The sequence below is a fragment of the Montipora capricornis genome, chromosome 14, assembly GCF_036669925.1.
Source record: "Montipora capricornis isolate CH-2021 chromosome 14, ASM3666992v2, whole genome shotgun sequence".
Classification (NCBI taxonomy): Eukaryota; Metazoa; Cnidaria; class Anthozoa; order Scleractinia; family Acroporidae; genus Montipora; species Montipora capricornis.
In genome coordinates this window covers 15592610-15619258 of record NC_090896.1, presented here as the reverse complement: position 1 = coordinate 15619258, position 26649 = coordinate 15592610, and the positions used below count along the sequence as shown (strand labels likewise).

Below are 26649 nucleotides of genomic sequence, written 5' to 3'. Positions count from 1 at the left end.
ATCAGCTACTGGTGATCAAGAACATAGATGTAAAGGCTTATTCTGAAAATGCAGCAACCATGAAAACGGAAATGAAACCATCTTCAACTGAAACTACCGAAAAGCGAATGTCCTCTACATACAGTTTTTTGAAACGAAAATCGAAACTGATTAGAAACTATTCCCTTCTTCAAACCGATCTAATGCTAATGGCATGGAACGCAATACACAACTTAAAATAAAATTAAGATTCTCGATGTGAAATCATCCTCAACTGAAAGTGGAAAACTTAATTCGGAATTGCTCGAGGACGAAGCACTTTAATCCGATTTCCTCCAGATAGCTATCACGGCATTGCTTCAACGCATGAAGGCTAGGAATGTAGCGTTGAATGTTGCTTTCGTTTTCCTTTCGTGTCGATGTTTTCTCTAGCCTTCACATCATTGCTTTCGTCTGGATAACCTTTCATATAGAAAATGGGCTTCTCGCAAGTATGACGACGGTAACCACCGGCAAAATGATTAGAGTAAATTTTAGTGCTATTGTTGGCCTTGAAGTTCGTTCTTTGAAGCTGTTTCTCCCAAGCCGTCATTTCTTTGTTGGTTCGATAAGATAAAAACCTCAAGATAGTACTAGTTTGATCTGTCGCTCTGAATATTGACGGTCATTGTCGCATCCATACACTCACTGCACGGTTATCACCACCACCTATGACTACTTCTTAAACTCGAACGATTTATATTTCTTGAAATCCTATAAATACCTCTTATTGAACGTTTCTTATCTCCCAATTTTAAATCGAGCTTAAATCTTACAAATACTTTGTTACTATATGTTTCCAATAGCGTATTTTAACTCGAGCAGCGCAATCGACTGGTTTGTTTGCCCCCTGGCGATCCCAGAAGTCTTTGCAAATATAGAGGAAAAACGAAGGGGCCTGGGGACCGGCAACTCATTCATTGTACGCTTTGAAAACAATCTTACCTTTTCAGCAATTTTAACGTATGAAATTCCATCAAATGCACCACAATCCTTTTCTTTATCCTTTCCGAAGCGTGTAGTGTAATGTTTTGGCCAAAAAAACGTTAGTAAAACCGCTCCGAAATAGGTTGAAAAGTTGAAAATTTCGCCTCCGCTCGGGCTCAAATTGCCTGAATAAGAATGTCCGTCATGTAGGCGTCATGGAAGCTAGAAAACCAAAATTTAAAGGGAAACTGGAACTATTTCTCCTCAGTAAACACGCCAAATTTCGGCGCGATTGGTGAAAATAGCGGCTTTCTACGAATCCTACAAGAATGATTCATGAATGTGCGATTTCCATAGAGAACTAGGAAAAAGAGTATGTGTGTCGTCATTGGTCCACTGGGACAACATAGATCGAATCATTATATTATTTAGAAGATATCATAGTCCACTTGGACTTTTATTTGGTCCACTGGGACTTTGGGTGGCGTGTTTTTTCATTGTCTATTATCTTGTCCCCTTTTAATGTTTGCTTTTACAAGGAACACAGGCCTGTCATCTTTTGCGGCTCACTTCAGGGATCCGGAGCTTAGTCGTTTCAAAAGCTGTGCACCATTGCGTTGTTTAGGAGCAAGAGCTGATTCTAGCACCGAACGCTATTCTAGAGCTTTTGAGATTTTTATACTTTGGGCTGCTGGCTACAAAGAAATCAAATGCTCTTCCCTGTGATTGTTTATTTGTTGCCACCTATCTAGAGTCATTAATTCAAAGCAATTCCTCTTTTTCGGCTATAGAAGCCGCCTTTTATGGCATTCGCTGGACTCATAATCTCTGTGGATTTCATAATCCTTGCCAATCTATTCTTGTTAAAGGCGTTTTGGGATCAGCTCAAAGAAGCCTCTCTAAACCAGTAGTGGAAAAGGAGCCTGCCACTCTTGATATGATTTTGGCAATTTGTGAGAAGTTTGATTTAGGTGCTGCTGCTGCTATTTGTGTTACAGGTTATGCTGGTTTTTCGCTTTGAGGAGCTATACCTTAAAGGCCCACCTTCAACCTAAAGGCTTTTCGACCGTTTGTTTTTGTTATGTAAATTTGCGTTGCTTATAACAGCGATCTGATTGGATGAATTTCAGCTTTGGCAGGATTTACATATATGAAAATTGTTCCACGGCTCACGGCTCACAATGCTTGTTCCACGGCTCACAATGCTTGTCGGCCTTTAAGAAGCACCGTCATTTCTTATTCACGAGCTCGGGAGGTAGTTATTGATATTTTTTCCCAACTGGGTCTCGCGGCTAAGTTGTTTGGCCTCCGCAGTCTTAGGCCTGGTAGCACCACTGCTGCCGCAAACGCCAGCTTTTCTGATAGGCTGTTCAAGCGTCATGGCCGGTGGCGTTCAGACAAAGTCGAGGACAGCTATGTCAAGGACAATCTCGATGTTTTACTATCAGTGTCCGAAAATTTAGAGCTTTGGAGCTTGCTAGAATCCATTGATATTACAATTGTTATTACGGTTAATACGTCTTTATGGACAATACATTTGTAGCGTTGGCAAATGATACCTACGAAATTGCGGATCATTGAATCCTAGTAATCCTGAACCCGATTTTTGATGAGTCTAGAGGTCTCCTTGTTTGACTCCAGGATATTTTTTTCTTTAAGCGGTAAGTCTCTATGAACAACCTTCACATTACATTAGATTTCTCTTTCTTTATCATCGACAAATGAAATTATAGCTGGCAATAAACAAGATGCCGATCCTTGTCTGCGTCTGATAATGTTTAGTATGAAAATGCTTTGTTCTCGTTTCACTGCAGAGAACAAATCTATTTTCTCACGTTATGGAATGTACGCTATTGTAGCTCGGGTGTTTCGGTATTCACACTTAAGTGTGTATAGTCTGGTAGTACGCATGACTATTTGGACTAGTCAGATATATATAGACATTTCTCGCAGTTCAAAGTCAGTTCAAAAATTGTTTCCCAATGTTATATAACAGCAATTTGGTCCTTACAGTTCTGCTAGCTGGTCATTCTTATTAAAAATGCCGTCAGGAAGATCCGTCAGCTGGTTTCCTGACAACCGCCTACAAACAAAAAACAAAAATTTAAAGGTTTAGCGACAGTTCAAACTTTACCAACCCGTTGCAAAACCCAAAGACTTCAAGGACCATCAAACGGTGGGAGCTAGTAATACCTTCACTGTTTTGCTTTGGTCGATTTCTTGGGCTCCCAGCAACATGTTAGTAAGTTAAAAATGGCAGATCAGTGGCCCTATATACATGTTTGTCTTTGCCAGACTTTGAAGCCCTGTACTACGAAATAGTGTTCGTCATCAATGGAACATGGTTCAGCCCTTATTTTTTTCGTTCACATTTTAGATAAATTATTTATTGGGTCCCCTCATCCATGTTCTATTGAGGGTCGAAAGCCGACTGGTATATTGAAATCGACACTGGCCGAGGAAACCTTTCACTAGTGAGTATATCAAGTAATGAACAAGTCGGAATTGGATGGGCAACTTGGGCACTTCCTGTAAGCACCTTTCTAAAGTTGTCATATTCGTGTAAAATAACCTTGTCAAATCTGGAAATACGCATACACTGAAAATCACGCTTGACACTAAATGTGAGTTTATTGGGATTCATTCAAGTTTGGTTTTTTTCTCAAAAGTTTTTTGAAGTTGTCAGATTTGTTTCCTTGGTCATGAAATAAAGCTGTTGAATCTAAATATGCAATTTCTGTACCTCACCCACCCGTCAAAAGAGAAACAAAGATGTTTTTGGAGGAAGTAACCCGTTCCAGGAGCGGGTCATGGGTTCCTACCCGTTCATAAATTGAGATACACATCTACGAATAGACATCAAACAACCAGTGTATCCTATACGCACGTTCAGAAAAAAGTGTGATCAAGAGAAAGTCTGTTTCCCGAGACTTTCGCGATTCTTAAGCAATGCGTCAGACGAGACGGATCTGTCATTGAGCAATTGCGGCTGTTAAATACTTAGCATAACTTTCAGAGTCGTATCTATACGTTATCCAAGAAATCATTGGAGTCAAAAGAAATTGTAGACTCTATCACTTACTCCGGGTCTTGGGGCAAATATGTGCCAATTTCTTTGCTTACGCTATTGCATACATTAGTTTACTGTCCACTCCGAATGTCAAATGGAAGAAAGACAATTCAAGCAATTGCGTGCACTACACGAAAGGCTATAAGTTAAAATTTTCTACAAATAAGAGAAGATTAGCCGACGTCTCCGGAAACAGACTTCAGTTTTCGTAACATCTAAAGACAACTTTACTGAAATTAACATATCCCAAGGGCTAGACTAAGCAAATTCTTCTCTGTCTTCATAACTTTGTCTTGGTGTAATTAAGGCATGGTAAGATTTGCTCCAGAATAAACTTTCAATTGAAATGCGTTTTTCATTCACTTACATATCCCTTATTCTTTTATCAATCATTCCATTAGAATAGCCACAAAAATAACAACAAACAAAGAATACCTCACGAAAACTATCTCACTTCCTATATGATGAAAAAATAACTTTTACTTGGTATTCTTATAAGATTTTTATTTGACAAAAGGTAAGAATAAACGTCATATTCTCTCATAGCCAGATTCTATATCAACAAAATGAACAAAGCTTTAAATAATTATCAGTGTTGTCTGATATATCTTTTCACGTATCATGTGCAAGCATAGAAAGCATTTGAAAAGAAGGGTCATACACTTGTAGTCACCTATCTCATTCAACATTTCTTGATTATGTTAATAAAAGAAGTACTTACAAGGTTGCCAGCTGGGTATTGTTATCAAAGACACCTTCAGGCAGTTTTTTTAGCTTGTTGTAGTCCAGGTGCCTATCAACAAACCAGAAATGGCTTTTTTTTTTCTGTGGTTGGCAAATTTCAGTATAAAAAGAAATGTGACCTCAATGTTTATACACAGATATATCGCGATTGTTTCACTGATAATGTATGATTACACTGTAAATCATGTGGATAAGTCGAAGTATTCCGCCAGGCGATGTGCATGTTAAAGCTTGTACTTTTTCAAAGTGTGGTAGAAGAACACTTTTGCAAAGAGAAATGGATGATTAAATCGTAACCGGAAATAAATATAAGTACACAGCATAAAAGGGAAAAGAATTCTCTGTCACTTTAAAAAGTACAAAGCTACCTCTAACTTGAGCAGTTACAGGAAGCAAAGAACGATAGAAGGCGCTTTTTAGCATCTTTTGCCAAATGATTAAACAAAACACCCTGGCTTCTTACAGAAACAAATACATTTCCCGTTAACACTTTACTAGTGAGTATATCGAATAATAAAGAAATCTAACGTTGTCACCCATAGGTGGGTAAATTGAGAATTTTATGTAAGCACATTTCTAAGTTGTCAGATTTGTGTTCTTTGTCATGTAATAACCTTGTTAAATCTAAAACTACATGAGCAAGTGTAACCTGTGAGGGCGTTTATTAATATGCTTTCTTTAAAGTCGTCACAACAGCTTTGAATTGTTTCCCAATGTTATTAACAGAAAGTTGGTCCTTACAGTTCCCTAAGTTGGTCATTCTTATCAAAAATGACGTCAGGAAGATTCGTCAGCTGGTTTCCTGACAGCCACCTACAAACAAAAAACAAAAATTTAAAGCTTTAGCGACAGCTCAAACCTTACCAACCCGTTGCAAAACCCAAAGACCTCAAGGAACATCGAACGGTAGGAGCTAGTGAGACTATATCACCATCACTGTTTTGCTTTGGTGGATTTCTTGGGCTCTAAATAAGCAACATGTTACTAAGTTAAAAATGGAAGATCGGTGGCCCTATATAGATATTTGTCTTTGCCAGACTTTGAAGCCCTAGTACCACGAAATATTGTTCGTCGTCAATGGAACATGGATCAGCCTCTAGTTTTTCCGGTCACATTTTACATAAATTACTCATTGGATCCCCTCATACATGTTCTGTTAAGGGTCGAGAGCCGATTAGTATATTGAAATCGAAACTTGCCCAGGCAACCCTTCACTAGTGGGTATATCAAGTTATGAATAAATCTTAAGTCTTCAGTTGGAAGTGGGAAACTTAAGCACTTTATGTAAGCACCTTTCTGAAGTTGTCAGATCTGTTTCCATGGTCATGAAAAAAAGCTGCATGTTGAATCTAAATATGCAATTTCTGCACTTCGCCCACCCGTCAAAAGAGAAACAAAGATATTTTTGGAGGAAGTAGCCGTTCATAAGTTGAGATACACATGTACGGATGGACGATTAACAATCAGTGTATCCTGCAAGGACGTTCTGAAGAAAGGGTGATCAAGAGAAAATAAGCAAGAGAGGGGGTGTGTAATATAAGATCCCCTTTTATTATACCCCTACTTTGTTTCATCTTAAGGACATTCGCGCCCAAAATGTTCCCATGTACAGATTGTTTTTTAAACTTGCCACGCAGAAATGGTAATAATCTACGTTTTCCAAAAAGGCCACCGCACTCGTTTTCGAGATCATGAGGTGCATTTTTAGAAGCTTGCGTTATTTTAATACAATCTTAGCTTACAACTGTCAGCAATAAGAAAGCTGCATTAGTGACATTTAGATGAGGTAAACGTAGTCAATTCAACATAACTAATATAACTAAATAAACTTTTGCAGCTGATGTCTTTTTCCGTCGTGAAATAGACCTAGAAAAACGATACATGTTTGTCTAAGAAAGAAGATGAGAGCATAAAAGGCGAAATATTTGTAACTTCTCACGTTTAGATTTTTTAATATATATATATATATATATTTTTTTTTTTGTTAAAATAGACAAAATCGGGAAAGAAAGTGACCTACGGAAAGAAAAATGGGGGTCACCGAGCATTCAAGAGAGTAAAATCGCTGCGAAGTTCTCAAAGCGATTGTCCATTCGCACTGTCACGTCATTGCATGACATTTCCGAGAAGACCTGAGTCCACAGTTATCCCATGATGCCACACGCTTTCACTTTCCATTCTTGTGGAAAATGTTTGCGCCTTTAGCATCGTGTTTACCCTCGTGGTCTGCGATGCATGACGTGTGAGTGACGTGCGCAAAAAAAAATCGCAGTAGCAATGGACGCGAACGTCCTTAAATATAAGTCTGCGTTGCTCAATTCGGAATTTGTTTCCAACGCTATTAGCTGCAGAGCTTCTTAAAATTGATTCTGTTGTCGAGTGCCAGTCATCACAGGTGGTTGTTAATCCCCTATCGGCCTCTATTCAGCCTAATTTTAAGAAAAGGCTTATCCTAGATCTTAGGAATGTAAATTATTTTGTTAAGAAGTCTAAAATTAGGTTTGAGAATAATAAATCATTCCTTCAGTGTTTGTTAACCAGACCTTATGCTTGGGCCTGCTCTTTTGATATCAAATCGGGCTATTATCACATTGCGATTTTTGAATCTGATCAACAATTTTTGGGTTTCTCTTGGGATTTTGGTGGCGTATTTCAAATTTACGGTTTTGCCGTTCGGGCTCAATGTAGGTCCTTTAATTTTTTTCTAAATTCGTGAGAACCCAGTTTAGTTAAACACTGACACTCAAAGGCGCTTTGTATTCTTGTTTATTTAGACGATGGTATTACTGCCGCTCAAAAATTTTTGAGGTGTGAAGAGCAATCATTGCTTGTTAGGTCAGGTCTTGTTCGTTCTGGGTTTGTATCGAACAAAGGTAAGTGTCAGTGGGTCCCTGTCGAGATCATTTGCTGATTGAGTATATTTTGGGATTTCAAGAATAATTGCATGTTTATTCCACCAGAAAAGATTTATTGCATTTTTCATGAAGTTACTGAAATAATGTCGCACAGAAGTGTCTCTGCTCGGAAACTTGCTCGAGTCATTGGTAGAATTGTTGCGTGTATTTTTATCATGGGTGACGTTTGCAAGCTCATGACTAAAGCTCTACATCGGTTAATCGAATGCAGAAAAAGCTGGGATGGACAGGTTGTTTTGGATCCGGATGTTTCAGTGGGACATAAATTTTCCAGCGGACATTCAGTTTGAACTGTCGACCTATATGGAGGAAGCATTTTTTACCTTCCCAGGTTGTATATTCCGACGCCAGTGCATTAGGCTGAGCTGCTTTCATACAGAACGACAGACCGATTTCGCATAAAAATTGGGACGCTTTCCTGAAATGAAACAAATTTCTACGTGGAGAGCATTCATGTGTGTCAAGCACGCCTTGCATGGTTTTCTTCACTTCCTTGAGCGAACTCACGTTAATTAAGCGGTACACAGATAACCAAGGAGTAGCTTCTATTGTTCCGTCTGGTAGCAATAAAATTCATTTGCATAAGTTGGCAATGGACATTTTTTCAGTTTCTAGGGAATGTCAGATCGTTTTCGCTATTGAATGGATTCCGCGCAGCGAGAATGAACTCGCAGATTATTTAAGCAAAATTGTAGATCTCGATGACTAGAGTGTTAAGGATTCTTATTTCAGAACAACGGATTTCTTTTGGGGACCTTTTACAGTCGACTGCTTTGCAACTTCTGAGAATGCCAAAGTTTCTAGATTTTATTCCCTGTTTGTTCAGCCCGGGAGTTTAGGTGTGGATTCGTTAACTTTTGATTGGGGTCAGGAAAACTGCTGGCTTGTTCCTCCAGTTTACTTGGTACCTCGCGTTCTTTTGCATTTTCTTTTACTGTCAATTTCTCGTCAACAGGGAGGTGAGGATTTTAAATGGAATGACCCTTTGCAGTGATACAGCAAACTCTTCCTGAAAAAACAAAAACCACCTCTTCCGAGCGTCAATAGGAGCGATTCACTAAATTCTTCTGGAATTCAACCCGCGGTTACATGATCTGACTTCAAACCATCAGCTCTTGTGATCAAGAACATACCTGTAAAGGCTTATTCTGAAAACGCAACAACCATGAAAACGGAAATGAAACCATCTTGAACTGAAACTACCGAAAAGCGAATGTCCTCTACATACAGTTTTTTGAAACAAAAATCGAAACTGATTAGAAACTATTTCCTTCTTCGAACCGATATAATGCTAATGGCATGGAACGCAATACACAACTTTAAATAAAATTAAGATTGTCGATGTGAAATCATCCTCGACTGAAAATGGAAAACTTAATTCGGAATTGCTCGAGGACGAAGTACTTTAATCCGATTTCCTCCAGATAGCTATCACGGCATTGCTTCACTGCATATAAAGGCTCGGAATCTAGCGTTGAATGTTGCTTTCGTTTTCCTTTCTTGTCGATGTTTTCTCTAGCCTTCACATCATTGCCCTCGTCTGGATAACCTTTCTTATAGAAAATGGGCTTCTCGCAAGTATTACGACGGTAACCACCGGCAAAATGATTAGAGTAAATTTTTAGTGCTCTTGTTGGCCTTGAAGTTTGTTCTTTGAAGCTGTTTCTCCCAAGCCGTCATTTCTTGGTTCGATAAGAGTAAAACCGCAAGAAAGTACTAGTTTGATCTGTCGCTCTGAATATCGACGGTCATTGTCGCATCCATACACTCACTGCACGGTTATCGCAACCACCTATGACTACTTCTTAAACTCGAACGATTTATATTTCTTGAAATCCTATAAATACCTCATATTGAAGGTTTCTTATCTCCCAAATTTAACTGGAGCTTAAATCCTACAAATACTTTGTTACTATATGTTTCCAATCGTGTATTTTAACTCGAGCAGCGCAATCGACTCGTTTGTTTGCCCCCTGGCGATCCCAGAAGTCTTTTCAAATATAGAGGAAAAACGAAGGGGCCTGGGGACCGGCAACTCATTCATTGTACGCTTTGAAGATAATGTTACCTTTTCAGCGATTTTAACTCTTGAAATTTCATCAAATGCACCACAATCCTTTTTTTATCCTTTCCAAAGCGTGTAGTGTAATGTTTTGGCCAAAAAACGTTAGTAAAACCGCTCCGAAATCGGTTGAAATGTTGAAAATTTCGCCTCCGCTGGGGCTCAAATTGCCTGAATTAGAATGTCCGTCATGTAGGCGTCATGAGAGCTAGAGAGCCAAAATTTACAGGGAAACTGGAACTATTTCTCCTTAGCAAACACGCCAAATTTCAGCGCGATCGGTAAAAAGCTCAAAAATATCTTCAAACGCCTTATATACCCAGAAGACCTAATTAACAGATCTGTTAAGAATTTTGTCGACTATGTTCAATCGGATGCCCAGAAACCACCACAAGCGCAATACCAAGGAAAAACCGTCCGTATTGTATTACCGTACAAAGATCAGAAGTCAGGTAACGTGCTACGGAGACGACTCAAAGATCTGAGTGTTAAAATTGGTAACACCATCGAGATTGTTCCCGTGTTTATTAATCGTAAGATTGAAAGTCATCTCAAACACCGCGAAAACAAGCCAAATGTTGTAAATAACCAATGTGTTGTTTATTATTTTAAATGTGGGCTATGCGATATGGACTACATTGGTTATACAACAAGGCATTTACATCAGCGTATAGAGGAACACAAATCCCTATCATCTTCGGTTGGTCGACACATGAAGACGAAACACGATCTGGACAAACCTGAACTTAAAGCACATTTTACGATCCTAAAGAAATGCAAATCGAAATTTGACTGTCTCGTTCACGAGATGCTTTTGATACGTGAGCGTCAACCATCACTAAATAAGCAGACAGATTCCATTCGTGCTAAAGTTTTTGTTTGACCTTCGCCTTTTGTATTCTAGCAAAAATTGTAAATACCTTAGTGTCAACTATCGTTTAATTTCCATTTATGCATGTCTTTGTTTTGACCTAACGCCCGTTATATTTAAATTGCGAATTTTCCAGTACAGTTTAACCTTGATAATGGGGTCATGTCTGACTCCGAAACGTCGGATAGTGTTGTTACTTTTTATTCTTTCTACGAATCCTACAGAAATGATTCATGAGTGTGCGATTTCCAGAGAGAACTAGGAAAAAGAGTATGGGTGTCGTCACTGGTCCACTCGGACAACATAGATCGAATCATTATGTTATTTAAGAGATATCATAGTCCACTTGGACTTTTATTTCGTCCACTGGGACTTTGGGTGGCGTGTTTTTTCATTGTCTATTATCTTGTCAACTTTTTATGTTTGCTTTTACAAGGAACACAGGCCTGTCATCTCTTGCGCCTCACTTCAGGGATCCGGAGCGTAGTCATTTCACCAGTTGTGCACCATCAGGAGCCCATCAACCGGAGCGTGCAACTTACCTATTTTCGTGCAACGGCGTTTTCACAAGTAAGGTTATTTTTAGATTGAATTTCCCGCTAATGAGACTCCCACAGGAGCCCGATGACCAATTACAAGAAATTAAGCTGACGTCATAGGGTCACCGAACCGGAACTGCCTTTGTTTTTTGACCTAATTCGCGAGAAGGGCTAGTCTAAAAATAAACCTACTTGTCAAAACGCCGTTTCATAGACGCTGTATGGAAGTTGCACGCTCCAGATGGGCTCCTGGCACCATTGCGTTGTTTAGGAGCAAGAGCTGATTCTAGCACCGAACGCTATTCTAGAGCTTTTGAGATTTTTAGACCTTGGCCTGCTGGTTACAAAGAAATCAATGCTCTTCCCTCCGATTGTTTATCTGTTGCCACCTATCTAGAGTCATTAATTCAAAGCAATTTCTCTTTTTTGGCTATCGAAGCCGCCTTTTATGGCATTCGCTGCACTCATAATCTCTATGGATTTCATAATCCTTGCCAATCTATTCTTGTTAAAGGCGTTTTGGAATCAGCTCAAAGAAGCCTCTCTAAACCAGTAGTGGAAAAAGAGCCTGCCACTCTTGATATGATTTTGGCAATTTGTGAGAAGTTTGCTTGTGTTAACGCCAATTTGTCTGATTTAGGTGCTGCTGCTATTTGTGTTACAGCTTATGCTGGTTTTTCGCTTTCAGGAGCTATACCTTAAAGGCCCACCTTCAACCTAAAGGCTTTTCGACCGTTTGTTTTCGTTATGTAAATTCGCGTTGCTTATAATAGCGATCTGATTGGATGAATTTCAGCTTTGGCAGGATTTACATAAATGAAAATTGTTCAACGGCTTACAATGCTTGTCGGTTGAAGGTAGGACTTTAAGAAGCACCGTCATTTCTTATTCACGAGCTCGGGAGGAAGTTCTGGATATTATTTCCCAACTGGGTCCGCCCCGGCTAAATTGTTTGGCCTCCACAGTCTTAGGTCTGGTGGCACCACTGCTGCCGCAAACGCCGGCTTTTCTGATAGGCTCAAGCGTCATGGCTGGTGGCGTTTAGACAAAGCCAAGGACAACTATGTCAAGGACATTCTCGATGCTTTACTATCAGTTTCCGAAAATTTAGAGCTTTGGGGCCTTGCTAGAATGCATTGATATTACAATTGTTATTACGGTTAGTAAGCTTTTATACATTTGTAGCGTTGGAAAATGATACCTACGAAATTGCGGATCATTGAATCCTAGTAATCCTGAACCCGATTTGTGATGATTCTAGAAGTCTCCTTGTTTGATTCCAGGATAATTTTTTTTTTTTGCGGTAAGTCTCTTTGAGCAACCTTCACATTACATTAAATTTCTCTTTCTTTATCATCGACAAATGGAATTATAGCTGGTAATAAACGACATGCTGATCCTTGTCTGCGTCTGATAATGTTTCGTATGAAAATGCTTTGTTCTCGTTTCACTGCAGAGAACAAATGTATTTTCTCACGTCATGGAATGTACGCTATTGTAGCTCGGGTGTTTCGGTCGTCACACTGAAGAGTGTATAGTCTGGTAGTACGCATGACTATTTGTACTAGTCAGGTACATATAGACATTTATTGCAGTTCAAGGTCACTCGACGGCATCTCTCGCTACTTCTCTGTAAAATATCCTTTGTGATATTCATACTTGTACGCCAATGTAATATAATCAGTGCCGACTACTAAGGGTGTCAGGATGATGTTCGCTCGTTCGAGAAGTATTGATATGTGCATTATAATTAACTTTTGTTGTAAGCTTTTTTACCTTGAGCCATATTTTCTTGCCTGCAGAAATTAATGTTCAGAATACTTTTCATTGTATATTTGGTATTTGTAAATATATGTAAAGGTGGCTTTTGCTTTGTTTATAGTGGAAGTGCACTTAGCTATCAAGCTAGTTTACCGGCACTCCACCTTTAACAATGTGAAAGAAACAATTCAAAGTTCACAGAATCATTATTAAGAACCCCAACTAGTAGGAGGAAACAAGTTGGCTATTTAATGAAGCGTGGTAGAATTGAATCCGGGACAACCGGAAACAAATCCAAAGCAGAGGTTAGAACAGGATTTGAACCCTGGGCAATCGCATGCAAATCCAACGCTCTAACCACTGGACCACGCTGCCTCCTTAAATTTACAGTATAGCTTTCCAGTCTCCGATGTACGGCTATATATTTGTAATTTTACTGCCCTTGTATTAACGCATCATGATAACTGGCAATAAACGAGATGCCTATTCCTGATCCTTGTCTGCGTCTGATTATATTTAATATGAAAATGATTTGTCCTCGATTCACTGCAGAGTGGTTAGAGAACAACAGAATGCATTTAGGGGTGGAAACCGGTAACTGTTATCAGTCCTATAAGTGGACAGCAAGGAACTAATTGGACAACATTGGACATATCTAGATGAAAGACAAGGATGTTTCAGCAGTTCCGTTAGGTTATTATGAATCAGTTTCTGCACTTCGCCCGCCCGTCAAAGGAGAAACAAAGATATTTTCGGAGGAAGTAACCCATTCATAAATTGAGACACACATCTACGAGTGGACGTCAAACAACCAGTGTATCCTGTAAGCACGTTCAGAAAAAAAAGTGTGATTAAGAGAGGGAATGTATTCACTTGGTGTGATTGCCGGGGTATGTGAATTTCACAAAGGTTATTTTTAGCCCAAAAGTCTGTTTCCCGAGACTTTTGCGATTGTTAAGCAATACGTCAGACGAGACTTATCTGGCATCGAGCAATTGCGGATGTTATAAACGTCATATTCTCTCATAAGTAGTTTCTATATCAACAAAATGAACAAAGCTTTAAATAATTATCAGTGTTGTCTGATATACCTTGTTACTTATGATGTGCAAGCATAGAAAGCATTTCAAAAGAAGTGTCATACACTTGAAGTCATCTATCTCATTCCGCATTTCTTGATTATATTAATAAAAGAAGTACTTACAGGGTTGCTAGCAGGGTATTGTTGTCAAAGACACCTTCAGGCAGTTTCTTTAGCTTGTTGTAGCCCAGGTCCCTATCAACAAACCAGAAATGGCTTCTTTTTTTTCCGTGTAAGTCTAGATCTTGTGATAAAATTGATTAAAAAGACAAACGCAACTAGATTCGTTTTAAGGACGGTGCCTACTATTGTTATTGCGCATACATTCTGCGCATCTCCAGATACTCGGATTTCCTATCGCCGATGCTTACTAATACAGGGATATTTTTGCGCGGTTTAAAACTATCCGGAAAAAGTAGATCTTAGCAAGTGTCCTTGGTATTCAAAAAGAAAATTGGGGGTAACCTTGCATTTTTGAGAGATAATTAGGTTTCAATTTGAGAAAGAACGCCATACATTGCTTTGTATTTTAAAGCTTTTTACAAATATTATTCATGAATTATCTTTGAAAAATGCGTGGTTACCCCCAATTTTCTTTTTGAATTTCAACAACTCTTGTTCAGATCTACATTTCCTGCGTAATCACACGCCGGGGCAAAAATATCTTTAATTAGTAGGCACCGTCCTTAACAACGTTTCGACATCGTCCGATGTCATCGTCAGGTAATGAATTTTAATCGGATGAAGCATAACTTATAGTACAAGAACAATAGAACAATAGAACAATATATACAATAGTACGCTAACAATAAATGTGAAATCTAAGTAAATAGTTTTGTCCTGACAGAGTCTGACTGCACATTAAGAGATGGTTTTAATTCTTTGATGTAGAACATCTCATGAATTAAGCAATCAAATTTCGATGCGCATTTCTTTAAGACACTAAAACTCGCCGCTGGGGGTGCTGTTGTTTGGCCATGATCTGCTAGGCGATGCCTCCCGATAGCTGAGTATCTATGTTCCTCAATTCGTTGATGCAAGTGACGATGAGATGTTCCGACATCAAAGAATTAAAACCATCACTTAATGTGCAGTCAGACTCTGTCAGGGCAAAACTATTTACTTAGATTTCACATTTATTGTTAGCGTACTATTGTATATATTGTTCTATTGTTCTATTGTTCTTGTACTATAAGTTATGCTTCATCCGATTAAAATTCATTGCCTGACGATGACATCGGACGATGTCGAAACGTTGTTAAAATGAATCTAGTTGCGTTTGTCTTTTTAATCAATTTTTTTCCGTGGTTGGCAAATTTCAGTATCAAAAGAAATGTGACCTCAATGTTTATACACAGATATCTCGCGATTGTTTCACTGATAATGTATGATTACAATGTAAATCAAGTATTCCGCCAGGCGATGTGCATGTTGAAGCTTGTACTTTTTTGAAGTGTGGTCGAAGAACACTTTTCCAAAGACAAATAGATGATTAAATCATAACTTGAAATACTGAATATAAGTACACAGTCCATTCGTACATATGTACCTGGTCGATTTCTTGGGCTCCAAGCAACATGTTAATAAGTTAAAAATGGCAGATCAGTGGCCCTGTATATATGTTTGTCTTTGCCAGACTCTGAGGCCCTAGTACTACGAAATAGTGTGCGTCGTCAATGAATCATGGCAAGTGTAACCTGTGAGGGCGTTTAGTAATATGCTTTCTTTAAAGGCCCCACAACAGCTTTGAATTGTTTCCCAATGTTACATAACAGACATTTGGTCCTTACAGTTCCCTTAGTTGGGCATTCTTATCAAAAATGCCGTCAGGAAGATGCGTCAGTCGGTTTCCTGACAACCGCCTACAAACAAAAAAACAAAAATTTATAGGAGTAGCGACAGTTCAAACTTTACCAACCCATTGCAAAACCCAAAGACTTCAAGGAACATCGAACGGTGGGAGCTAGTGAGACTATGTTACCATCACTGTTTTGCTGTGGTCGATTTCTTGGGCTCCAAGCAACATGTTAGTAAGTTAAAAAGGGAAGATCAGTGGCCCGATATAGATGTTTGTCTTTGCCAGACTTTGAAGCCCTAGTACTACGAAATATTGTTCGTCGTCAATGGAACATGGTTCAGCCTTTAGTTTTTCCGGTCACATTTTACATAAATTACTCATTGAATTCCCTGATACATGTTCTATTAAGGGTCGAAAGCCGACTAGTATACTGAAATCGACACTGGCCTAGGAAATAATGAACAAATCTTAAGTTTACAGTCGGAAGTGGGCAACTTGGGTTTTTTATGTAAGCGCTTTTCTAAAGTTGTCAGATTTGTGTTGTTTGTCATGTAATAACCTTGTTAAATCTAGAAATACGTGAGCAATAGACCTAATCGGCTAACTCAATGTTGTACCCAATTCAAATCTCCCAGGATTAAGATTCTTTGTGTATTGATTTTGCATGATAATGTTGCATTCATATTTATTCATATTTAAATGATATGGAAATACCTGGAACAAAACGTTTTATTCCTAAAGGGTTTGAACTGGGTACAACATTGAGTGAGCCGATTAGGTCTATTGTAACCTGGGAGGGCATTTAGTAATATGCTTTCTTTAAAGGCCCCACAACAGCTTTGAATTGTTTCCCAATGTTACATAACAGACATTTGGTTCTTACAGTTCCCTTAGTTGAGCATTCTTATCAAAAATGCCGTCAGGAAGATCCGTCAGCTCGTTTCGTGACAACCACCTACAAACAAAAAAACAAACAATTAAAGCTTTAGCGACATTTCAAACTATCCTATGATACCACATGGTTTCACGTTCCATTCTTATGGAAGATGTTTGCGCCTTTAGCATCGTGCTACCTTCGTGGTCTGCGATGAATGACGTGTGCGTGACACGCGCAAAAAAATGCGCAGTAGCAATGGACGCGAAGGTCCTTAAATATAAGTCTGCCTTGCACAATTCGGAATTTAAACTTGCCACACAAAAAGGTAATGATCTATGTTTTCCAAGAAGGCAAAAAAAAAAAAAAATGGGGGGTCACCGTTCTCGTTTTCGAGATCATGAGGTGCATTTTTAGAAGCTTGCTTTATTTTAATACGATCTTAGCTTACAACTGTCAGCAATAAAAAAGCGGCATTAGTGAAATTTAGATCAGGTAAACGTACTCAATTCAACATAACTAATGTAACTAAATAAAGTTTTGCAGCTGATGTCTTTTCAGTCGCGAAATAGACCTAGAAAAAAGATACATATTAGTCTAAGAAAGAAAACTTCCGTGGGACGAGAGCATAAATAGCGAAATATTTGTAACTTCTCACATAATTTTCTTTTTAATAAAGTGGTCAAAATGAGGAAAGGAAGTGATCTACGGAAAGAAAAATGGGAGCATAAAAGGCGAAATATTTGTAACTTCTCACGTACAGATTTTTTTTGTTAAAATAGAAAAAATCGGGAAAGGAAGTGACCTACGGAAAGAAAAATGGGGGTCACCGAGCATTCAAGAGAGTAAAATAGCTGCGAAGTTCTCAAAGCGATTGTCCATTCGCACTGTCACGTCATTGCGTGACATTTCCGAGAAGATCTGGGTCCGCAGCTATCCCATGATACCACATGCTTTCACGTTCCATTCTTATGGAAGATGTTTGCGCATCGTGCTACCTTCGTGGTCTGCGATGCATGACGTGTGCGTGACACGCGCAAAAAAATGCGCAGTAGCAATGGACGCGAAGGTCCTTAAATATAAGTCTGCCTTGCACAATTCGGAATTTGGTTCCAACGCTATTAGTTACAGAGCTTCTTAAAGTTGATTCTGTTGTCGAGTGCCAGTCATCACAGGTGGTTGTTAATCCCCTATCGGCCTCTATTCAGCCTAATTTCAAGAAAAGGCTTATCCTAGATCTTAGGCATGCAAATTATTTTGTTAAGAAGTCTAAAATTAGGTTTGAGAATAATAAATCATTCTTTCAGTGTTTGTTAACCAGACCTTAAGCTTGGGCCTGCTCTTTTGATATGAAATCGGGCTATTATCACATTGCTATTTTTGAATCTGATCAACAATTTTTGGGTTTCTCTTGGGATTTTGGTGGCGTTATTAAGTATTTCAAATTTACGGTTTTGCCGTTCGGGCTCAAGTCGTGAGAGCCCGATTTAGTTAAACATCGGCACTCAAAGGCGCTTTGTATTGTTGTTTATTTAGACGATTATATTACTGCCGCTCAAACCTTTTCGAGGTGTGAAGAGCGATCATTGCTTGTTAGGTCAGATCTTGTTCGTTCTGGGTTTGTACCGAAGAAAGGTAAGTGTCAGTGGGCCCCCATCGAAATCATTTGCTGGTTGGATATTTGTTGGGTTTTCAAGAATAATTGTATGATTATTTCACCAGAAAATATTTTTTCCTTTTATTATGAAGTTACTGAAATAATGTCGCACAGAAGTGTCTCTTCTGCTCGGAAACTTGCTCGAGTCACTGATAGGATTGTTGCGTGTTTTTTGATCATGGTTGACGTTTGTAAGCTCATGACTAAAGCTCTACATCGGTTAATCGAATGCACAAAAAGCTGGGATGCACAGGTTGTTTTGGATTCGGATATTTTAGCGGAACGTAAATTTTGCAGCGGACATTCGTAGAGTTTGAACTGTCGACCTATATGGAGGAAGCATTTTTTACCATCTTCAACCGAAACTACCGAAAAGCGAATGTCCTCTACATACAGTTTTTGAAACGAAAATTGACACTGATTAGAAACTAGTCCCTTCTTCAAACCGATCTAATGCTAATGGCATGAAACGCAATACACAACTTAAAATAAAATTAAGATAGATTGTCGAAGTGAAATCATCCTCGACTGAAAGTGGAAAACTTAATTCGTAATTGCACGGGGACAAAGCACTTTAATCCGACTCTTCCTCCAGATAGCTATCACGGCATTGCTTCACTGAAAGCTGGGAATCTGGCGTTGAATGTTGCTTTTGTTTTCCTTTCGTGTCGATGTTTTCTCTAGCCTTCACATCATTGCCCTCGTCTGGATAACCTTTCATATAGAAAATGAGCTTCTCGCAAGTACTACGACGGTAACCACCGGCAAAATGATTAGAGTAAATTTTAGTGCTTTTGTTGGCCTTGAAGTTTGTTCTTTGAAGCAGTTTCTCCCAAGCCGTCATTTCTTGGTTCGATAAGAGTAAAACCGCAAGAAAGTACTAGTTTGATCTGTCGCTCTGAATATCGACGGTCATTGTCGCATCCATACACTCACTGCACAGTTATCGCAACCACCTATGACTACTTCTTAAAACTCGAACGACTTATATTTCTTGAAATCCTATAAATACCTCATATTGAACGTTTCTTATCTCCCAAATTTAACTGGAGCTTAAATCCTACAAATACTTTGTTACTATATGTTTCCAATCGTGTATTTTAACTCGAGCAGCGCAATCGACTCGTTTGTTTGCCCCCTGGCGATCCCAGAAGTCTTTGCAAATATAGAGGAAAAACGAAGGGGCCTGGGGACCGGCAACTCATTCATTGTCCGCTTTGAAAATAATCTTACCTTTTCAGCGATTTTAACCCTTGAAATTCCATCAAATGCACCACAATCCTTTTCTTTATCCTTTCCGAAGCGTGTAGTGTATTTTTTATTTTTATTTTTTTGCCAAAAAACGTTAGTAAAACCGCTCCGATCGGTTGAAAAGTTGAAAATTTCGCCTTTGTTCGGGCTCAAATTGCCTGAATTAAAATGACCGTCATGTAGGTGTCATGAAAGCTAGAAAGTCAAAATTTACAGAAAAATTGGGCCTATTTCTCCTTAGTAAACACGCCAAATTTCAGCGCGATCAGTGAAAATAGCGGCTTTCTACGAATCCTACAAGAATGATTCATGAGTGTGCGATTTCCATAGAGAACTAGGAAAAAGAGTATGTGTGTCGTCATTGGTCCACTGGGACAACATAAATCGAATCATTGTATTATTTAGGAGATATCATAGTCCACTTGGACTTTTATTTGGTCCACTGGGACTTTGGGTGGCGTGTTTTTTCATTGTCTATTATCTTGTCCCCTTTTAATGTTTGCTTTTACAAGGAACACAGGCCTGTCATCTTTTACGGCTCACTTCATGGATCCGGAGCTTAGTCGTTTCAACAGCTGTGCGCCATTGCGTAGTTTAGGAGCAAGAGCTGATTCTAGCACCGAACGCTATTCTAGAGCTTTTGAGATTTTTAGACTTTGGGCTGCTGGTTACAAAGAAATCAAATGCTCTTCCCTGTGATTGTTTATCTGTTGCCACCTATCTAGAGTCATTAACTCAAAGCAATTCCTCTTTTTCGGCTATAGAAGCCGCCTTTTATGGCATTCGCTGGTCTCATAATCTCTATGGATTTCATAATCCTTGCCAATCTATTCTTGTTAAAAGCGTTTTGGAATCAGCTCAAGAAGCCTCTCTAAACCAGTAGTGGAAAAGGAGCCTGCCACTCTTGATATGATTTTGGCAATTTGTGAGAAGTTTGCTTGTGTTAACGCCAATTTGTCTGATTTAGGTGCTGCTGCTGCTATTTGTGTTCGCAGCTTATGCTGGTTTTTCGCTTTGAGGAGCTATACCTTAAAGGCCCACCTTCAACTTAAAGGCTTTTTGACCGTTTGTTTTTGTTATGTAAATTTGCGTTGCTTATAAGAGTGATCTGATTGGATGAATTTCAGCTTTGGCAGGATTTACATATATGAAAATTGTTCCACGGCTCACAATGCTTGTCGGTTGAAGGTAGGCCTTTAAGAAGCACCGTCATTTCTTATTCATGAGCACGGGAGGTAGTTCTTGATATTTTTCCCAACTGGGTCCCCCGGCTAAGTTGTTTGGCCTCCACAGTCCTTGGCCTGGTGGCACCACTGCTGCCGCAAACGCAGGCTTTTCTAATAGGCTGTTCAAGCGTCATGGCCGGTGGCGTTCAGACAAAGCCAAGGACAGCTATGTCAAGGACAATCTCGATGTTTTACTATCAGTTTCCGAAAATTTAAAGCTTTGGGGCCTTGCTAGAATCCATTGATATTACCAATTGTTATTACGGTTGGTAAGTTTTTATGGACAATACTTTTGTAGCGTTGGCAAATGATACCTACGAAATTGCGGATCATTGAATCCTAGTAATCCTAAACCGGGCGATTTGTGATGAGTCTAGAAGTCTCCTTGTTTGACTCCAGGATATTTTTTTCTTTTTGCGGTAGGTCTCTTTGAACAACCTCCACATTACATTAGATTTCTCTTTCTTTATCATCGACAAATGGAATAATAGCTGGCAATAAACGAGAGAACAAATGTATTTTCTCACGTTATCGAATGTACGCTATTGTAGCTCGGGTGTTTCGGTATTCACACTTAAAGTGTGTATAGTCTGGTAGTACGCATGACTATTTGTACTAGTCAGGTATATATAGACATTTCTCGCAGTTCAAAGTCACTCGACGGCATCTCTCGCTACCCCTCTGTAAAATTTCCTTTGTGATATGCGTACTTGTACGCCAAAGCAATATAATCAGTGCCGACTACTAAGGGTGTCAGGATGATGTTCGCTCATTCGTGAAGTATTGATAAGTGCATTTTAATTAACTTTTGTTGTAAGCTTTTTTACGTTGAGTTATATTTTCTTCCCTGCAGAAATTAATGTTCAGAACACTTTTCATTGTATATTTGGTATTTGTAAATATATGTAAATACGGCTTGTGCTTTGTTTATAGTGGAAGTGCACTTAGCTATCAAGCTAGTTTACAGGCACTCCACTTTTAACAATTTGAAAGAAACAATTCAAACTTAACAGAAACATTATTAAGAACCCAAACTAGTAGGAGATAACCAGTTGGCTATTTACAAAGCGTGGTAGAATTGAATCAGGGACAACCGGAACAAATCCAAACCAGACGTTAGAACGGGATTTGAACCCGAAGCAATCGCGTGGAAACCCAACGCCCTAACCACTGGACCACGCTGTGTCCTTAAATTTACAGTATAGCTTTGCAGTTTCCGATATACGGCTATATATTCTGTATATTTAATGCCCTTGTATTAACGCATCATGATAACTGGCAATAAACGAGATGCCTATTGCTGATCCTTGTCTGCATCTGATGATATTTAGTATGAAAATGATTTGTCTTCGATTGACTGCAGAGTGATTAGAGAACAACTGAATGCATTAAGAGGTGGACACCGGTAACTGTTACCAGTCCTATAAGTGGACAACAGGGAACTACTGTTATTAACATTGGACATATCTAGATGAAAGACACTATGTTTCAGTAGTTCCGTTAGGTTATTATGAATCAGTTCTGCTCTTTGCCCGCCCGTCAAAGGAGAAACAAAGATATTTTTGGAGGAAGTAACCCGTTCTTAAATTGAGATACACATCTACGAATAGACGTCAAACAACCAGTGTATCCTGTAAGCACGTTCAGAAAAAAAAGTGCGATCAAGAGAAAATAGGCAAGAGAGAGGGAGTGTACTCACTAGGTGTTATTGCCGGGGTATGTGAATTTCACAAGGGTTATTTTTAGCTCAAAAGTCTGTTTCCCCAGACTTTCGCAATTGTTAAGCAATACCTCAGACGACACTTTTCTGGCATTGAGCAATTGCGCATGTTAAATACTTAGCATAAATGTCAGAGTCGTTTCTATACGTTCTCCAAGAAACCATTGGATTCAAAAGCAATTGTAGACTCTATTTCTCACTCCGGGTCTTGAGGCAAAGATCTGCCAATTTTCTTGCTTACGCTATTGCAAACATTCGTTTATTCTCCACTCCGAAGGTCAAATGGCAGAAAGATAATTCGAGTACTACTGGCATGCAGTACACGGAAGGCTATAAGTTAAGATTTCCTACAAATAAGAGAAGATTAGCCGACGTCTACGGAAACAGACTTCAGTTTCTGTAACATCTAAAAACAACTTTACTGAAATTAACATATCCCAAGGACTAGACTAAGCAAATTCTTCTCTGCCTTCATACCTTGTCTTGGTGTAATTAAGGCGTGGTGAGATTTGCTCCAAAGTAAACTTTCAATTGAAATGGATTTTTCATTCATTTACAGAACCCTTATTCTTTTATTAATCATTCTATTAGAATAACCACAAAAATAACAACAAACAAAAAATACCTCACGAGAACTATCTCACTTCCTATATGATGAAAAAATCACTTTTAGTTGGCATTCTTATAAGATTTTTATTTGATAAAAAGTAAGAGTAAACGTCATATTCTCTCATAAGTAGTCTCTATATCAACGAAATGAACAAAGCTTTAGATAATTATCAGTGTTGTCTGATATACCTTTTTACTTATGCTGTGCAAGCATAGAAAGCATTTCAAAAGAAGTGTTATACACTTGCAGTCATCTATCTCAGTCAGCATTTCTTGATTATATTAATAAAAGAAGTACTTACAGGGTTGCTAGCTGGGTATTGTTATTAAAGACACCTTCAGGCAGTTTCTTTAGCTTGTTGTAGTCCAGGTGCCTATCAACAAACCAGAAACGGCTTGTTTTGTTTCGTGGTTGGCAAATTTCAGTATCAAGAGAAATGTATGATTACACTGTAAATCATGTAGAGAAATCGAAGTATTCCGCCAGGCGATGTGCATTTTGACGTTTGTACTCTTTCGAAGTGTGGGAGAAGAACACTTTTCCAAAGACAAATGGATGATTAAATCATAACCATGCTTTACATGGGTAGAAAATAGCACTTCAAATTAACCTCTCATAGTTATACCTTAAAGGCCAACCTTCAACAGACAGGCTTTTGGAACGTTTGTTTTTGTTATGGAAATTCCCGTTACCACTTTACTAGTGGCTATATCAAGTAATCAAGAAATCTAACGTTGTCAGCCAGAGGTGGGCAAAAAAAGATTTTATGAAAGTACCCTTCTGAGGTTGTCAGATTTGTGTTCTTTGCCTTGTAATAACCTTGTTAAATCTAGAAATACATGAGCAAGTGTAACTTGTGAGTGCGTTTAGTAATATGCTCTCCTTAAAGTGGTCAAAACAGCTTTAAATTGTTTCCCAATGTTACATAACAGAAATTTGGTCCTTACAGTTCTCTTAGTTGGACATTCTTATCAAAAATGCCGTCAGAAAGATCCGTCAGCTGGTTATCTGACAACCACCTACAAACAAACAAAACAAAAATTAAAGCTATAGCGCAGTTCAAGCTTTACCAACCTGTTGCAAAACCCAAAGACTTCAAGGAACATCGAACCGTGGGAGCTAGTGAGCCTATATTACCATTACTGTTTTGCTTTGGTCGATTTCTTGGGCTCCAAGCAACATAATAGTAAGTTAAAAATGGCAGATCATTCTCCCTGTATAAATGTGTGTCTTTGCCAGACTCTGAAGCTCTAGTACTACGAAATAGTGTTCGTCGTCAATGGGTCATGGCTCAGACTTTATTCTTTCGGGTCACATTTTACCTAAAGTAATTATTGGATCCCCTCATCCATGTTCTATTAAGGGTCGAAAGCCAACTAGTGTATTGAAATCGACACTGGCCTAGGAAACCCTTCACTAGTGACTGGGCATATCAAATAATGCAGAAATCTTAAGTTTCCAGTCGGAAGTGGGCAACTTGGGCGTTTTATGTTAGCGCCTTTCTAAAGTTGTCAGATTTGTGTTTTTTGTCATGTAATAACTTTGTTGAATCTAGAAATACGTGAGCAAGTGTAACCTGTGAGGGCATTCAGTAACATGCCTTCTTTAAAGTCATCACAACAGCTTTGAATTGTTTTCCAATGTTATTTAACAGAAATTTGGTCCTTACAGTTCTGTTAGCTTGTCATTCTTATCAAAAATGCCGTCAGGGAGATCCGCCAGCTGGTTTCTTGACAACCGCCTACAAACAAAAAACAAAAATTTAAAGCTTTAGCGACATTTCAAACTTTATCAACCTGTTGCAAAACCCAAAGACTTCAAGAAAAATCGAACGGTTGGAGCTAGTAAGCCTATATTACTATCACTGTTTTGCTTAGTACGTTAAAAATGGCAGATCATTCTCCCTGTATACATGTTTGTCTTTGCCAGACTTTGATGCCCTAGTACTACGAAATAGTCTTCGTCGTCAATGGATCATGGCTCAGTCTTTATTCTTTCCGGTCACATTTTACCTAAAGTAATTATTGGATCCCCTCATCCATGTTGTATTAAGGGTCAAAAGCCAACTAGTGTATTAAAATTGACACTGGCCAAGGAAACCCTTCGCTAGTGACTATATCAAGCAATGAACAAATCTTAAGTTTCCAGTCAGAAGTGGGCAAATTGAGCACTTCATGTAATAGTCAGGGAGCAAGTGTCGTAAAATTAAGTCCCGTGGGAAATTAATGCTTAAAGCAAGCCACTGGTCTAGATATGTTGAGGGGACCTTAGTGAACATGAAAAATGTTGTCGGCAACTTTGTGACCCGCACCGGCACGATTCACGGGGGATTAAAACACGTCTCATACAATATTAGCGTGGAAACGAGGCTACATCTTAAATCGTCTTTATTCCCTCTTATATGTCAATATTTCATTACCAAATTGTAAGAATAGCTTTACTCTAACATTATACTTACTTTTAGATGGAAATTGTGATCACGTGACCTAAAGCATGAAAACGAGTCTAAATCCAAAATGTGCCCTTTTTGCGTATCTTGTTTCAAAATATCACTACCAAAGTAAGTTATAACGACGAAAAACATTTCATAGACTTTCGCACATCGAAGACTGAAACCTTCTACCACTTTATCACGTGATTAAAGACATGAAAACGAGGCTATATCTTTAAACTACCTTTTTCTCCGTAATGCAAAAGGGTTGTCCAATACACCGACATAATGAGATTCATAGCACTTCACAATAGACATCACAAATTGTCCCCCAACCTTAATCCTTAAAAGAGTAGTAACAGTTTTGGGAGACATAAAGTGCGGGACACTTTGTGATGTCTATTGTGACGTACCAGGAATCTCATTACAATCTCATTATGTCGGTGTATTGGACATGTATGGAGGACACACTCTACAATCTTAAAACTGTGATCAGTCGCCCATTAAAAGTGTGATAAAGACATAATTCACAACATTATTCGTCTTCATCATCATCACTTGCACTATCATAGCTATTGTCACTTTCATCATTGTCATCAATATATTCATCACTATCATCTTGCTGCAAAGCACAGGGCATGCGCAAAGTTCAGTGCAGGTTAGCCGAGACTTTTGGCACCGATTTGTTGAGCATCACACAGCCAGCTTTCACCATCTCAATAATTGCCTCTGGAGCTGGTGGAGTTGTCGTCATCACTCGTCTTTCTTCCAACCATAGTTTTCTGGTGATGGGATATTCGGTTTTGGAACCTTGTCGTTGTTCCATACCATGGTCTGATAATGTTTCTTCTTAAATAACGACTACCTTAGTTCATTCATGCTTGTATTTGGCTGGTATAGATGGCAGACAAACTTCTCAACTCTCTTTATGGTATCTTCATCTGGGTGTTCTGTTGTTCCAAGGTTTGCGAGAGCAGTAATTACATCTTCATCAGCTCTGTTGAAGACTTTCCAGCATGCCAATTTTCCTTTTCCTGAGTATCCTCTGCAAAATCAACTTTAACACTGTTAGTAGCGTACTCCATTCATGTGCC

The 26649-nt window shown here is 38.8% G+C and overlaps 1 protein-coding gene across 1 annotated transcript in view; it reads right to left on the bottom strand.

The window, feature by feature from the left end:
- LOC138031490 (leucine-rich repeat-containing protein 15-like) overlaps window positions 1-26640 on the bottom strand; it is a 57194-nt gene extending 30554 nt beyond the window's left edge. Inside the window, exons 1-9 of the mRNA XM_068879177.1 lie at window positions 26540-26640; window positions 24794-24865; window positions 24072-24143; window positions 16670-16741; window positions 15779-15850; window positions 14112-14183; window positions 5501-5572; window positions 4737-4808; window positions 2957-3028 (exon numbers count right to left, since the gene is read on the bottom strand). Coding sequence (XP_068735278.1) covers window positions 2957-3028; window positions 4737-4808; window positions 5501-5572; window positions 14112-14183; window positions 15779-15850; window positions 16670-16741; window positions 24072-24143; window positions 24794-24865; window positions 26540-26640 — 677 coding nt within the window. The remainder of the gene's footprint in view (window positions 1-2956; window positions 3029-4736; window positions 4809-5500; window positions 5573-14111; window positions 14184-15778; window positions 15851-16669; window positions 16742-24071; window positions 24144-24793; window positions 24866-26539) is intronic.
- Between the last annotated feature and the right edge of the window lie 9 nt (window positions 26641-26649).